The 12978-nt window shown below is 37.8% G+C and overlaps 1 protein-coding gene across 4 annotated transcripts in view; it reads right to left on the minus strand.

The window, feature by feature from the left end:
- Nucleotides 1-616: 616 nt before the first annotated feature.
- The window catches only part of hspa12a (heat shock protein 12A), a 59201-nt gene continuing 46839 nt past the window's right edge, over nucleotides 617-12978 (minus strand). For 3 of the 4 annotated variants that reach the window (XM_055172240.2, XM_055172242.2, XM_055172241.2), the window contains exons 8-12: nucleotides 11104-11190; nucleotides 8765-8869; nucleotides 8280-8538; nucleotides 5210-5313; nucleotides 618-2189 (exon numbers count right to left, since the gene is read on the minus strand). In XM_055172240.2, the coding sequence (XP_055028215.1) occupies nucleotides 1558-2189; nucleotides 5210-5313; nucleotides 8280-8538; nucleotides 8765-8869; nucleotides 11104-11190 (1187 nt within the window). In that variant the 3' untranslated portion in view covers nucleotides 618-1557. Of the gene's footprint in view, nucleotides 2190-5209; nucleotides 5314-8279; nucleotides 8539-8764; nucleotides 8870-11103; nucleotides 11191-12978 lie in introns of all 4 variants that reach the window. The other variant, XM_055172243.2, reaches the window with a different exon arrangement.

Raw genomic sequence — 12978 nt, forward strand, 5'->3', positions numbered from 1 at the left:
CGGACTTTTCTCATTTTAATGGACTTTAATGGACCCCAACACTCAACAGTTCCAATGCGGTTTAAAATTGCAGTTTCAACGAACTCTAAACGATCCCAAACGAGGCATAAGGGTCCCATCTAGCGATTCGATTGCCATCCTTGGCAAGAAAAATAAAAAATATCCACTTTTAAACCACAACTTCTCTTCCTCCTCCCGCTATGAGCCAGCGCGACCTCACGCAATTGCGCAATGACGCCAAAAGGTCACGTGTTACATACATGAAATGCACATTTGGGGACCATTTTTGAACAATAAACTGACATAAAGACATTAATTAGTATCATTCGACATACAACAACGTCGGAACGGTCCTCTTTCTCACACTTGTAAACACTGGTGTGGTTTCGCATCGTCATCTGTGACCTCTTGACGTGAAGACGTATTACGTGAGGTCACGCTGGCGCGTCACATGACTGGAGGAAGACGAAAAGTTGTGGTTTAAAAGTGCATATTTTTTATTTTTCTTGCCAAAAATGACAATCGTTTACCTAGATAAGACCCTTATGCCTCGTTTGAGATCGTTTAGAGTCCTTTGAAACTGCATTAAAACTGATAAGTGTTGGGGTCCATTAAAATGAGAAAATCCTGGAATGCTTTCCTCAAAAAAACACAACCTCTTCTCGACCGAACAAAGAAAAACATCAACACCCCGGATGACACGGTGGTAGGCAAATTACCTGGATTTTTTTTGAGAAAATGGACTAATCCTTTAATCTTTAAATCAAAAACATTAACCTCTTCCCCTCCTCAAAACGACCTCTCTTTACTTCCTGTCATGAAGAATGACAGAAGGCGGGGCTATTGGAAAGAAATAATACCAATGGAGTAAAAACAACTTAATTTAAAATATAGTCTCTTAAAATAATCCTTATCATACATAAAGTTAATTTATGGTGTACAAAGAATGCATATATATTAAACTGCACAAAATACTGCTTAGAAAATGGTTTGCAGTGTACCTCAAGTTTGATCAGTTCATGGGACTTGTACTGCTCTCTCCTTTCCAAAAACCTTACATTTCTGAGATGATAAACATAAGAACCTGGCTGACTCACTGAACTCGTCTGCTTTCGACATAAGAGACCCGAGCAAAGCAGTACATTTCATTATATTTCTGCCATGATGTGTAAGATCGATGTAGCTGCCATAACTTGAACTTAGAGCTATGCAGACTTCCTAAGTTAATACATGGCGCTGAACTAGCACAAGAAGCAACTCGCAGCTGTTTTGGCTCTACCCATGCAAATGTTCATCTCTATGTGCATAAAACAGCCAATAAGATACTACAAGCAGACTTATAATCAAAGCATATGAATTGAATGTACTGTCTGATATGAACAAGACTTCCTCTCTCTATGATATAAGAAAGCTTGTGTACAGTATCAGGACAAAACAAAAAACATGAAAGGCACAACTATTAAATCAACTTTTAAACGATGTATTAGTTGAGACTCCAAACCTACGACCTTCATTTCTCTCCCTATTTGTATTTCTCTCTTCTATCATTTATTAATACTATTGACTAAGGAAGTCGATGCTAGCTTTGACGGTACGAGAGGTTGCCACATCGACAGCCATAGCTCTTATCTCAGTGTCTCCAAACTGCATAAGGGTCTGGATCTCTCGTCGTGCCGCTGGACTCTCGGTACCGCTCACATCCAGCTTCAGCGTACCGCACTTCCTCACACCCGGGTCCGTGATAAAACTGACCGACTCTCTTTCCGAGCAGTATACGTGGATGACGATCACCTGTTGCGACGGCTTCGCTGGCGTGTAGCTGCGCTTGACCGTTTCGCCGAGCGCCACGGACTGATCTGCAGAAATGAACGTATCGAAGACGTCGGTGCACCAGCGTGTTCCGTCCTTCACGAGCATCTTCTCGGGTGGGTGCTTCCCCTCCACGAATCGGTTTAGGACGCCCACACCGTAAGTAAGCGGAGAGCGCCGCACCTTTATAACGCTGGGATCAAGGCCGAACAACACCGCACCCTTGAGAATGGTTAAGCCCACGTCATGGGGAATAATAATTCGGCTCCGCCCCTGAAGCATGTTCTGAACCGCCTGCTGCAGCAGAGGAGATTCGGCAAATCCTCCCACCAGGAACAGGAACTTAATGTCTGTCACCTCTGGCCTGTCAAATAACTCGGCTGGAGGACAAACAGAAGAGTAAAAGTTAAAGAAGAAGACCACAAATAATTAAGCACACATTTATGCATTTGGCAGATTCAGCATATACGTTTTTGCATTCCCTGGAAATCAAACCTATGAGTTTTATGCTTCTAACACCGATTGAGCTACAGGAACACTTCATTTAATTGGTAATAATGTTATATAATTTTTTTGAAGGAGTGCAAGTTCTCCCACTTAGAAATCATGGAGGGGCCTGAAATTGTCATCGTAGGTGCATGTCCACTGTGAGAGACATAATCTAAAAAATCCAGAAATCACAATGTATGATTTTTAACTATTTATTTGTATGATACAGCTGCAAATAAGTATTTGAACACTTGTCTAACAACTAGAATTCTGACCCTCCAAGACCAGTTAGTCTGCCTTTATTTATTATCCTAAATTAGATGCACCTGTTTGAGGTCATTAGCTGCATAAAGACACCTGTCCACCCCATACAATCAGTAAGAATCCAACTACTAACATGGCCAAGACCAAAAAGCTGTCCAAAGACACTAGAGACAAAATTGTACACCTCCACAAGGCTGGAAAGGGCTATGGGCAAATTGCCAAGCAGCTTGTTGAAAAAAGGTCCACTGTTGGAGCAATCATTAGAAAATGGAAGCAGCTAAACATGACTGTCAATCTCCCTCGGACTGGGGCTCCATGTAAGATCTCACCTCGTGGGGTCTCAATGATCCAAAGAAAGTTGAGAAATCAGCCCAGAACTACACCTGGTCAATGACCTGAAAAGATTTTGGACCACCGTTTCCAAGGTTACTGTTGGTAATACACTAAGACATCATGGTTTGAAATCATGCATGGCATGGAAGGTTCCCCTGCTTAAACCAGCACATGTCCAGGCCCATCTTAAGTTTGCCAATGACCATTTGGATGATCCAGAGGAGTCATGGGAGAAAGTCATGTGGTCAGATGAGACAAAATAGAACTTTTTGGTCATAATTCCACTAAACTTGTTTGGCTACTGTACCAAATATTAACAATGACTTTCTCAGCTGTTCAAATACTTATTTGCAGCTGTATCATACAAATAAATAGTTTGAAGGGGTCATACATTGTGATTTCTGGGGTTTTTTTTTGGATTGTGTCTCTCGCGGTGGACATGCACCTGCGATGACGGTTTCGGACCCCTCCATGGTTTCTGGGTGGGGGAACTTGCAAAGTGGCAGGGTGTTCAAATACTTATTTTCCTCACTGTAGATTTAAAGTGCACGCATTGAATAAAGATAGGTATGTATTAATTAGTCTAAATTGAGGTAAGAACTATTGAAAAACGGTGGTGTTTTCCTTTAAGGAAAGTTTAAAGGCAAAAGTGTCTTGTTTTTTTTACTTAAACAATCACAGCTGTGCTAAGGCAACGTGACAGCTGAGGGTTTCAGTTCTGACCCAGTTCTGTGTGCACGTGCTGGAGTATTTTGGGGACTTCTCTGACTGGGACATCACTTGCCCTAAATGTGTCTCCCAGTAGCTTATTAGTTTGTACAGAGCTTTACAAATTCATGTTTAAAACAAGTATATACGAATGAATTGCATACATTTGCATTATCTCCAACCTGTGATGTTGCAAGCAGTTTTATTTTAAACTTAGACTATGTTTACATTAATGCATTTATCCTTTAAAACGCGTTACTTTTGCTACGTTTACGCCTTTCATCTACACTACATCACCGTTTTCGACCCTCATAAACGGATTTGTTCGTTCTAGTTTTAGAACTCAGACGTATCACTGAGTGTAAATGAACGTATACGAAGTCTTATGTAAACGAACAGCTGATGTTAACGTGACAGTGCATCATTTTCAATGTAAAAATTATTTTATTCAGGTAAATGGAGGTTTGCAATGGAGGTTTTGCCAAAAATAGTAAACATTTACCAACCAGCTATTATAAACGCTATATCGGATTGTTTTAACATGTATCCTTATAGATAATGTCTGTTTTATATTTATGTTTGAGTATTGTAGGGTTTGAATATTGTTGTAATGTGTTTATGTTTTGTTTAAATTTAGTTAGCTTATTACAAAAGAAAGACTGTAATTTTAAACGCCATATAGGGCGTTGTAAAGGCCAATATGAAGGGAGAATTGTAATGGGTCAGACATTATTTTCTACTTTAAAATGAATTTCGTTTCAGATAATTTGTCTCTTAATTTTAATCGATGTTTTGTTGATAAGTTTTGTCAATATAAATTAATAAAAACAATAAACTCAACGTCAATAATATTTTAATGCTCGTTTAGCCGCTTGTGCTTTTAGCTATTTCTGTGTTGCTAGCGGAGGACGTGCACGGACCTCGCACACTTTTAAAAATAAATGCAATAAGCATTTCTGTAGGCTAAAGCTATACTTCACCTCTTACTATGTTTGATTGAAGTTTGCATTTGCTGAAATTTATTTTTGCTTCAAGTTCGTTTAGTACTGTTCACTTGAATGCTTTCTTTTTAAATCATAAAGACCTTTCTGTTTAGTTATAAAATCAAAATTAACCTATTAATCATATTAATATGTTGTAGGGGGGGAGCTAGAACAATATAAGACTTTCCCAAACACATTTTTATAAGTCCAAAAATAGTGTCTGTTGTAGTTGCCAGCAGAGGACCCAGGATTTTTTGGTCAATATCGCACACCCCTAGGCTGCATAAACGCGCAAAAGTAAGCTATTATTAGAGTAATACGTTATTTAAAATTTTTATGCGCATGCCCAGTTACGTGATTGGTCATGTTTCATGCGTTTATGGTTGTGTATAGTGTGGATGAAGATTCTTTTTAAAATGCCAGTATAAACGAGGATCGTTTTCATTTTAAAATGCCGTTTTAAAACGCAAATGCTCTAATATAAACAGGGCCTTAAATGTGTACATTTTATAAATGCGTATCTTACTATGCTAGCACCCCGCTTTGCCAATTGAGCTACAGGAACGTGAGGCATACTTTGAATGTAAGATACATTGTTTTAGAAAATCTGGCTTTGTACTTACTCAGATGCTGTATAATGTGGTCTATAGTTGGTTTGAACAGTGCATTCATAGCATCCGGACTCATCCTCAACATGCCCTGTGATGACCACTTCACAAAGTCCACACTGCAGTGAGCACATGGAAGATAAAAATAGAAAAACAGAGACACATCATTAAAAAAAGTATCCTAATTTAGCTTCTGTTGGAAGGGGAAAAACATTTTGTTATTTTGTAGACTACTGGAAACTTTGATGTTATTGATTGTATAATATTAGGTTTTACAATGCTATAAAAGTCTGGGTCTGTGTGCTACTATCTAATACTTCCAGCATGCACATATTCCCATATCGCTCCACTGAGAAAGCTGACTCATCAGATTGTCGGGAAAACAGTCCCGTGTGGGACATAAGACCTGAGAAAATCTATAACATGCAAGTTAGGGCCCTCTTATTCAGGGCTCACAAATTATTAGCCAAGATTATTGTTTCAGGAAAGAGCACACTCATAGTGAACCCATAAAATACACTACCAGTCAAAAGTTTGGACAAAGCTACATTCTGGAAAAATACTACTACTTAATAGATATTGGGGTGGTTTCCCAGACAAACATTAGCTTAAGCCAGGACTAGTTCTTAATTTAATTAGGAAATATAACTAACTATATTTATGTAATATATGTATTTTACCGAAAAATTATCAAAGATTTTATAGAAAATTATACAACAGTTCTTTCTGGTTCTCAAATCTGATTTGCTAAAAGCCCTTCACAGAGGTGCGATATTCACATTTGTATCATTCTGCCAGCTACTGGTCATTTTAGAATTAGTGAGGGAGGCTTCTTTTAAAGGATAATTCCAATATTTAACACTTTGAGTCTCATTTCTGGTTTGTTTTGGATGAACTACAGTGATGGACACTGATATTTTGACAATGGGTCGTGTCTTGACTTTTTGACTCGTTTAGAAGCGTCTCGTGACTGCTTCAAAATGGAAGTCAAGGGCCATGCACAAACATGTCATTAAAACAACACTTAACGTTCATTTTCAAAACTGTGCTACTCACCGACTGGTTTGTGGTGTTCGTTGATGATTAAAAACAAATATATCGGCGCAATGTATGATTTCAATCCGTGTTATTTGCTATAGTGGAACTATTTTTTCAGATACCTCACAACCGCGTATATACTTCTGCTCTATATTTGAGTCTGAAGCGTTAGCACACTCCCGACCACTTGATGGCGACAACCACTTTGCCGTACAAGGACATTGAACGGAACTCGGTGTATAGCGTATAGACAGTCACAATCGAGCTCAACTTCAAACCTAAGCCATCAAATATGCGACAAATAAAACTGTATTTCGTTACACTACTTGTTTTTAATCATCAATGAACACCACAAATCACTCTGTGAGTAGCACAGTTTTGAAAATGAACGTTAAGTGTTGTTTTAATGACATTTTTGTGCATGGCCCTTGACTTCCATTATGAAGCAGTCAAGAGGCGCTTCTAAACGGGTCAAAAAGTCAAGACACGACCCATTGTCAAAATATCCGTGTCCATCACTGTAGTTCATCCAAAACAAACCAGAAATAAGACTTAAAGTGTAAAATACCGAATTATCCTTTAACACTTGAGCCATACGCTCATCTCTAACTGGAAAAAGCTGCCACCAGAGCGGATGGTCACACACACACACACACACATTCAAATGCACAAATGCTGTTTATAAACGCTTTCCGTGTGTCTCAATAAGTTCCGTAGCTCGTGAATTCACATTACAAGGTATAAATTAACCTAAAATAGCTGAAAACCTATGCAAACAGATTGACAGCCCTGCTTGGTTTGGAACTGTAGAACGTTACATGAATCACGTGACCGCGCAGCGGCGAGAGAGATCAAAGCGTTCTCTTATTATACGACTCTGGGTAAATTGCTCTGGAATTCTTACGGAGGTCGTCAGAGAAAAACACAGACATGGCGATTCGGACGGGATTAAAAACACAGAGGACCTCTGAGAAGCACGATTTTCTCAGAGGTCCCCCTGTAAAACTAATCCCGTCCGAATAGGGCTATTGAACACTTTTCTGAAAACTGACGTGTGTGCACAGAGTTATTTTTGAAATCGGAGAGGTCGAAAAGTCAGTTTATGAAAATAACATGTAGTCTAAAACACGTTGTGAAATATTAATACTGATGTTTATAAGCAGCACGCAGAAACATCTTTCTGACAAAAAAATTGGTTACAATATAAAACTTGATTGTTCTGTTTTATGTATTACTGACAAGAACAAAGTCCAGTAATAAAGTGAGTGATCATTCCGCGATAAGATTAAATGGAAAATCAATACCATATAAATATAGTGTTATGAACGTTTACCATGGGTCAAAACAACAACAACACAAAAGACACTAAATATGAATAAAAGAAACAATTAAAAGATTCATAAGACCAAATACCGCTGGTTTGATCAACCCCAAACAAATAAAATCTAATTTATAGAAACATCAGAGCCAGCGGGACATTTTAATTGAGCGAACACTGACGCCCACTGGCTGCGTCTCGATCTCACGTACAAATCTTCAAATAGGTTCTATCTTTACTAATCGACTGCAGATTTGAATATTATAAATATATATTCTCACCTGAACTAATTTGCGTCACTCCAACTTTTATGCTGACCTTCGCTTACGTGTAAAAAATGGAGTATACACAGGCTTTTACAGGCCTCTTGTAGTCTCTTTATGAGTAGCTGAATATCAGCAGATTCAGCACACAGTCAGCAATCACACACAAACACAATATTTATTTGGCTGACTTAACCATCTTTTTGCAGGGGTCTGATGTCACATTGAATTTAACTTTATATGGGCTGCAGGTCACATGAAAAAATAAAAAAACGATCACAGCTGAGGTTTTGTTGTCTCAAAATCTCACTCCTCATGTATATTAGAAATCAATAGTTTGTTATGAATAAAGATTGATTTTGAAAACTATTATTTGACAAATCCCAAAGACAACTACTATATTGTTACTATAGAAGTCAAGAATGTATTTCTCTATTTGTCTGCTGTTTACTTCCCCATCACTCACTTGCTTTTCCTCAGTGCATGCTCTACGCTGTGTCCTCTGAACTTCTTGTAGTAGTCGATGAAAGAGAAAGGCAGGTTGATATTGAGTGGATTGCTTCGGTCAGGGGTTGCTGCCCTCTTCCGAGACTCAAACGCGATCATTAGATCCACCCAGGCAGCTGGACGCTTGATCTTAAACTGGTCAATGAAATCCTGCCCGAATATCTTACACAGGAGCTGCTCAAATTCATAATCGATCCCGATAGAGCCGTATGGGCCTCCTGTGGAGAAGACAAAAAGATTTAATACTATTTAAATGCTTGTATAATTGCTTGTTTCTTTTCCCTTGTGCAGCGCTTTGAGATGCTACTTTAAAGGCGCTATAGAAAATCAAGTTTATTATTATTATTATTTAAATACATTTAAAATCGAACATTTCGGTCCACTTCCTAACTTTAAGTAAAATGTATAAACTATATAAACAGCTTGCCATTAGAGGAGGCTTACCTGAAGCTTTATAAAGCTCTTTTAAGTGTCCCTCAGGAAGCCGTATCTGATGCACCGTCAGATCCACCGTCCCACCTCCACAATCCACGACCACATAACGGTCACCTAGAGGCAAAGATTAAGGGTTGCGAGATGTCACCAGGCAATTCAACAGGATGGAATATAGAGTATGCTGTAGTGACATTTTTACACTGTGACACATTTAAAGAAAACTCTCAGTAGATGTTTGATTTCAGCAATGTCAGGCAAATAAAGTGCTTTTCCAAGACGTCAGGGGAATGGTGACCTACTTTTAGGGTTCATCCACAGTCAGTTGGTAAAACCAAAGGAGGAATGACTATATGCCAAATATATATGAGGATGGTCAAACATTCTTGATAGATCTATCTATCAGACAGACAGACAGACAGACAGACATATATATATATATATAGATAGACAGACAGACCGACAGACATACAGACAGATAGATAGACAGACACAAAGACACACACACATATATATATAGATAGATAGATAGATAGATAGATAGATAGATAGATAGATAGATAGATAGATAGATAGATAGATAGATAGATAGATAGATAGATAGATAGATAGATAGATAGATAGATAGATAGATAGATAGATAGATAGACACACATATAAATAGACAGACAGACAGACAGACATACAGACAGACAGACAGACACAAAGACACACATATAGATAGATAGACAGACAGACAGACAGACAGACAGACAGACAGACACACATATAGATAGATAGACAGACAGACACACATATAGATAGATAGACAGACAGACAGACAGACAGACAGACACACATATAGATAGACACACATACATACATACATACAGACAGACAGACAGACATACAGACATATAGATAGACAGATAGACAGACAGACAGACAGACAGACAGATAGATAGACATATAGATAGATAGACAGACACATTCTTGATAGATAGATAGACAGACAGACAGACAGACAGACAGACAGACAGATACTTTCTTGACAGACAGACAGACAGACACATAGACACACATATAGATAGATAGATAGACAGACATACAGACAGACAGACATATAGATAGATAGACAGAAAGACAGACATACAGACAGACAGACATATACATTCTTGATAGATAGACAGACAGACATATAAACAGATACACAGATAGACAGACAGACAGACATATAAACAGATACACAGACAGACACATTCTTGATGTAGAGACATATTCTAGATACAGACAGACAGACAGACAGACAGACAGACAGACAGATAGACAGACAGACATATAGATAAGATAGATAAGATAGATAGATAGATAGATACAGACAGACAGACAGACCTTTAATTGCTGGCCAGATGGATGGATGGATAGATAGATAGACACATTCTTGATAGACAGACAGGCAGGAAGATAGACATATAGATAGATACACAGACAGACACATTCTTGATGTAGAGACATATTCTTGATATAGACAGACAGACAGGCAGACACCTGTCTAACAGCACCATCCACACCAGACAGACATATAGATAGACAGACAGACAAACAAACAAACAAACATATAGATAGATAGATAGATAGATAGATAGATAGATAGATAGATAGATAGATAGACAGACAGACAGACGACAGATAGATAGACAGATATATAGAAAGACAGACAGACATATAGACAGACAGATAGATAGATAGATAGATAGACAGACAGATAGACAGACATATAGACAGAAAGATAGACAGAAAGACAGACAGATAGATAGACATATAGACAGACAGACAGACAGATAGATAGACAGACATAAAGATAGAAAGACATATAGATGGACAGACATATAGATAGATACTGTAGATAGATAGACAAACAGACAGACAGAATCTTGATGGATGGATGGATGGATGGAAGGATAGACAGACAGACAGACAGATCCTTGATAGATAGAAAAATCTACAGACAGACAAACAGATAGGTAGATAGAAAGACAGGTAGAAAGGCATACATACAAACAAACAAACAGACAAATAAATCTGCTAAATCTAAAAAGGATGCTTAAAATGATAATTATAAAGAACAGAAAACTATAAAAGATGAGTCTGCGTGGGGTTATTACAGCAGTGCTAAGCAAAGTCTGCTTATTTTTTTACTGATAACCGAGCACCTGCTAATTCACACAGGAGAACAAGGGCTGCATTAAACCTGAAACACCAGTTCAAGGTGCATTTTATTAGGCTTGGGGGCTTTCAGTGTATGACAGCAGCATCAGAAACAGCAAGAGCAAAACACTACAAGAAGATGTGTGAGAAGACACAGACTCTACCTTCAGTGAGTTCAGACCAGAGCTCTCCTATGACATTCTCCACCAGAAACGTGCGGCTCTGTCGGTTACGGCGCACATGCTCCTTGGCTGGTTATTGACAGAGAGAGAGAGATAGGAAGTGTGTGTGAGAGGGAAGGCAGCGTGAAGCTGTTTGTGTCTGTATGTATGTGATTGTATTTGTGGCAGTTCTATAGGCAAGGCGACAGAATAAGAAAAGGATCATGGTCAGGAGGATGCTGCTAATGGATTCATAACTCATACATTTTAAAGAAAAGCAGTGAAATTACTGGAATTCTGGGTGTTTTATGTGTAGTACATTTTAAAACGGCCCTTTATTAAAAAATATATCTGTGCAGAATTGTGTTAGCTGTAATAGTTATATTAATAAAATGATCTCAGTCTAATATCAATTTGATTATGTATATTACATTTCATCAACTCAATGGCATAAAAACATGTTTGCAAATAATTAAAATTGCAAATAACCATAACCTTGATGTGCACAATATAAATACTAAATGATATGAACTAGCATGTCATAATAAATATTTAGCGTCTTTCTATAATTGCTCCATTTAAAGATTTCCTCTTTTTCACTATCGTAAATTTTCTGACTGCTACCGGAAAGCATCCATGAAGGTCTCTGTTCATTCACAGTTGGCATTATCAGATAAAAGGCAGTTAGTCTGATGGCATCAGAGGATAATGGCTATCCTGGCAGTTGTAAACATTCCCAAACGGGAAGTTTAAGCTGTAAAGGAGAGTGAACGAATGGAAAGCGATGTCAGATTGGCATTTCCTGCAACCTATAGAAAACAATGCATTGGACCTGCAGATTTTGGTTTTAGTACACAGGTTTCTAATGGAACGTAGGAGAGCTGAGGATCAAACTGCTCAACATGCTTACCACTAAATCTTAAATATATAGACAGGCTATAAATATCACTGGTGCAAAAAATATTTCTATCCATTAATAGTAATACAATATACAGTTTTATTACTTCCTCATTAAGTCCACATTTCTTGTTTTTTTTCAACCTAAAAATCTGACATGGGTAATCTGATGAAATTCCTTGTTTTTTTTTCTTGCAGAGGTTTCAAGTTACAGCTGACGCCTGTACAGCTGCTGGTGTCATCAAACTGAGGTCACTGATGTCAAGCTGAAAGTCACAGCATGCATTAACCCATCATCTCATTAACAGACTGCACTACTGTACAATACCCTTATACAGTCATCATATTTCTGCTTACGACAATATCATGCAGAGAATAGTCAATATATGAGGAGCTCAGATGCAAAAGCCGCTAAACGCCACCTCAAAAAAAAAAAAAAAAAAAAAACATAGATAATGATATTAACCGAATGCTCTTGGCACGTATTATACGTTCATCAAATACCTTCACTTCAAACCTCCTTACTGCCCCGTCTCAGGCCATTTAGAAATATTGCTTTGTTTGCAGAATCCCCTAAACACTTCGATTTTTTCGATAAGTGAACAGAAGATGAATTGGATTAATGACGGAGCACAAAACAACACTTGTGAGTACTTGGACTTGAATATCCACTGTAAAAAATACTTTGCTGCCTTAAAATTTTTTGTTGAATCAACTCGGATTTACAAGTCATTTTAACTTACTATTATTTATCTTGACTAGAGATGAGTTGTTATAACTACAGGTGAGTTGTTATAACTTATAAAATTAAGTTGACTTTTCTCAACTATATTTTATAAGTTGTGACAACTCTGTTGACTTGACTTGTAAATCTGAGTTGATTTAACAAAAAATTTTAAGGCAGCAAAGTATTTTTTTGTTCAGTTTCTTCATTTTTTCATTCTGACTTTCATCATTTGCAATGTTTCTAGTTGCATATTT

This window comes from Misgurnus anguillicaudatus, chromosome 7 (assembly GCF_027580225.2).
Source record: "Misgurnus anguillicaudatus chromosome 7, ASM2758022v2, whole genome shotgun sequence".
In the NCBI taxonomy this organism is placed as follows: Eukaryota; Metazoa; Chordata; class Actinopteri; order Cypriniformes; family Cobitidae; genus Misgurnus; species Misgurnus anguillicaudatus.